The 2051-nt window shown below is 30.8% G+C and overlaps 1 protein-coding gene across 1 annotated transcript in view; it reads left to right on the top strand.

The window, feature by feature from the left end:
- Positions 1 to 757: 757 nt before the first annotated feature.
- Positions 758 to 2051, top strand: part of LOC144451326 (arf-GAP with coiled-coil, ANK repeat and PH domain-containing protein 2-like) — a gene marked incomplete at its 5' end in the record, with an annotated part of 103380 nt that continues 102086 nt past the window's right edge. Inside the window, 2 exons of the mRNA XM_078142131.1 lie at positions 758 to 818; positions 1590 to 1643. Of these exons, the coding sequence (XP_077998257.1) occupies positions 758 to 818; positions 1590 to 1643 (115 nt within the window). The remainder of the gene's footprint in view (positions 819 to 1589; positions 1644 to 2051) is intronic.

Here is a 2051-nt window from a genome sequence, read left to right as displayed (position 1 = left end):
ATTGTATGTTATGTTATGAATCCATAGATACATCAAATAGCTATTGTATGTTATATTATCAATCCATAGATACATCTAATAGCTATTGTATGTTATGTTATCAATCCATAGATACATCTAATAGCTATTGTATGTTATGTTATCAATCCATAGATACATCTAATAGCTATTGTATGTTATATTATGTTATCAATCCATAGATACATCTAATAGCAATTGTATGTTATATTATCAATCCATAGATACATCTAATAGCTATTGTATGTTATGTTATCAATCCATAGATACATCTAATAGATATTGTATGTTATGTTATCAATCCATAGATACATCTAATAGCTATTGTATGTTATGTTATCAATCCATAGATACATCTAATAGCTATTGTATGTTATGTTATGTTATCAATCCATAGATACATCTAATAGCTATTGTATGTTATATTATCAATCCATAGATACATCTAATAGCTATTGTATGTTATGTTATCAATCCATAGATACATCTAATAGCTATTGTATGTTATGTTATCAATCCATAGATACATCTAATAGCTATTGTATGTTATGTTATCAATCCATAGATACATCTAATAGCTATTGTATGTTATGTTATCAATCCATAGATACATCTAATAGCTATTGTATGTTATGTTAATATCAATCCACAGATACATCTAATAGCTATTGTATGTTATGTTATCAATCCATAGATACATCTAATAGCTATTGTATGTTATGTTAATATCAATCCACAGATACTTTGTCAATGGAATCAAGGATCTGAAGAACCACTTCAAAGATGATGATCTTGTTAAGGTGAGTACACCCTTGCCACTTAACTAATCTCAATCTGGAAGTTGTGTAGGAGAGGGAAAGTTTTGGATTTCATTTGTCTATTTTGTCAATTTATACATTAGACATCATTAGTAATGTTTTAATTTGGTGTATATTGTGTGTGTGTGTGTGTGTGTGTGTGTGTGTGTGTGTGTGTGTGTGTGTGTGAGTGTGTGTGTGTGTGTTTGTTTGTGTGTGTGTGTGTGAGAGTGTGTGTATTATATCTCTAGCTTAGTGTCCTGTCTACAATATCTATCTCTCTATCTTAGTGTCCTGTCTACAATATCTATCTCTCTAGCTTAGTGTCATATCTACAATATCTATCTCTCTAGTGAGTGCACGTTGTCCCCAGTGAATGAGACATATCACATACAAATTGGTTAACAGTGCCACTTCTTGAATGTTTAAAATGCCTATTGCAAATTCTAGAATAACGTATTATAAATAACTGTCCTGCATAAATTATGTATATGTACACATTGAAAATCTGAATTCTAGAATTATGTATTTGTTAATACCTGTACTGAATCTGTATACATTCCAAATCTGAATTCTAGAATAACATATTTATTATTATATTAATACATGTACTGCATCTGTATACATTCGAAATCTGAATTCTAGAATAATTTATTTATTAATACATGTACTGAATTTGTATACAAATGTTGAGGAAACGTGACTCAAATGTGATTATGAATCTGATATTAAATATTTTTAGTATGATGAAATTTTCATTATTTATTTTTACAGGATTCGATTGGAAGATTTGCCGGTTCTTTGACAGAAATGCAGAATTATCATGCTGTAAGTAAAACTTTGTGTTATGAATTGTGCACCATAGACATGGACACAAGTATGAGTAGATTGTAAATCATTCTAAGAGATAAAGAAGACACCTAGCTGTGTACTTTAGTCTACTTTGAAGTATTGGTACTAGCCCAGTTGGACTTGGTTCCATTCTTACACACAATGACTAGAATGATGAAGAGTCTATATAAGTTGCCCTTGCTAGTAGATCTCTGACACCAGTGGAGTAGATTGATCTGACATTTGGTGCACGTATTCTTAGTCAGAGAATTGTTCATAGCACACATACACAGGGACACACAGAGATAAAAGCATGACAGAACACTCCCTTAAGGGAGGTAAAAATGGATTATCACATCTTTTTTTCAAACTGGTACAGGGGCAACATACTATGGCAAACATATG

This window comes from Glandiceps talaboti, chromosome 21, assembly GCF_964340395.1.
Source record: "Glandiceps talaboti chromosome 21, keGlaTala1.1, whole genome shotgun sequence".
In the NCBI taxonomy this organism is placed as follows: Eukaryota; Metazoa; Hemichordata; class Enteropneusta; family Spengelidae; genus Glandiceps; species Glandiceps talaboti.
This window is presented reverse-complemented; position numbering and strand designations above follow the sequence as displayed.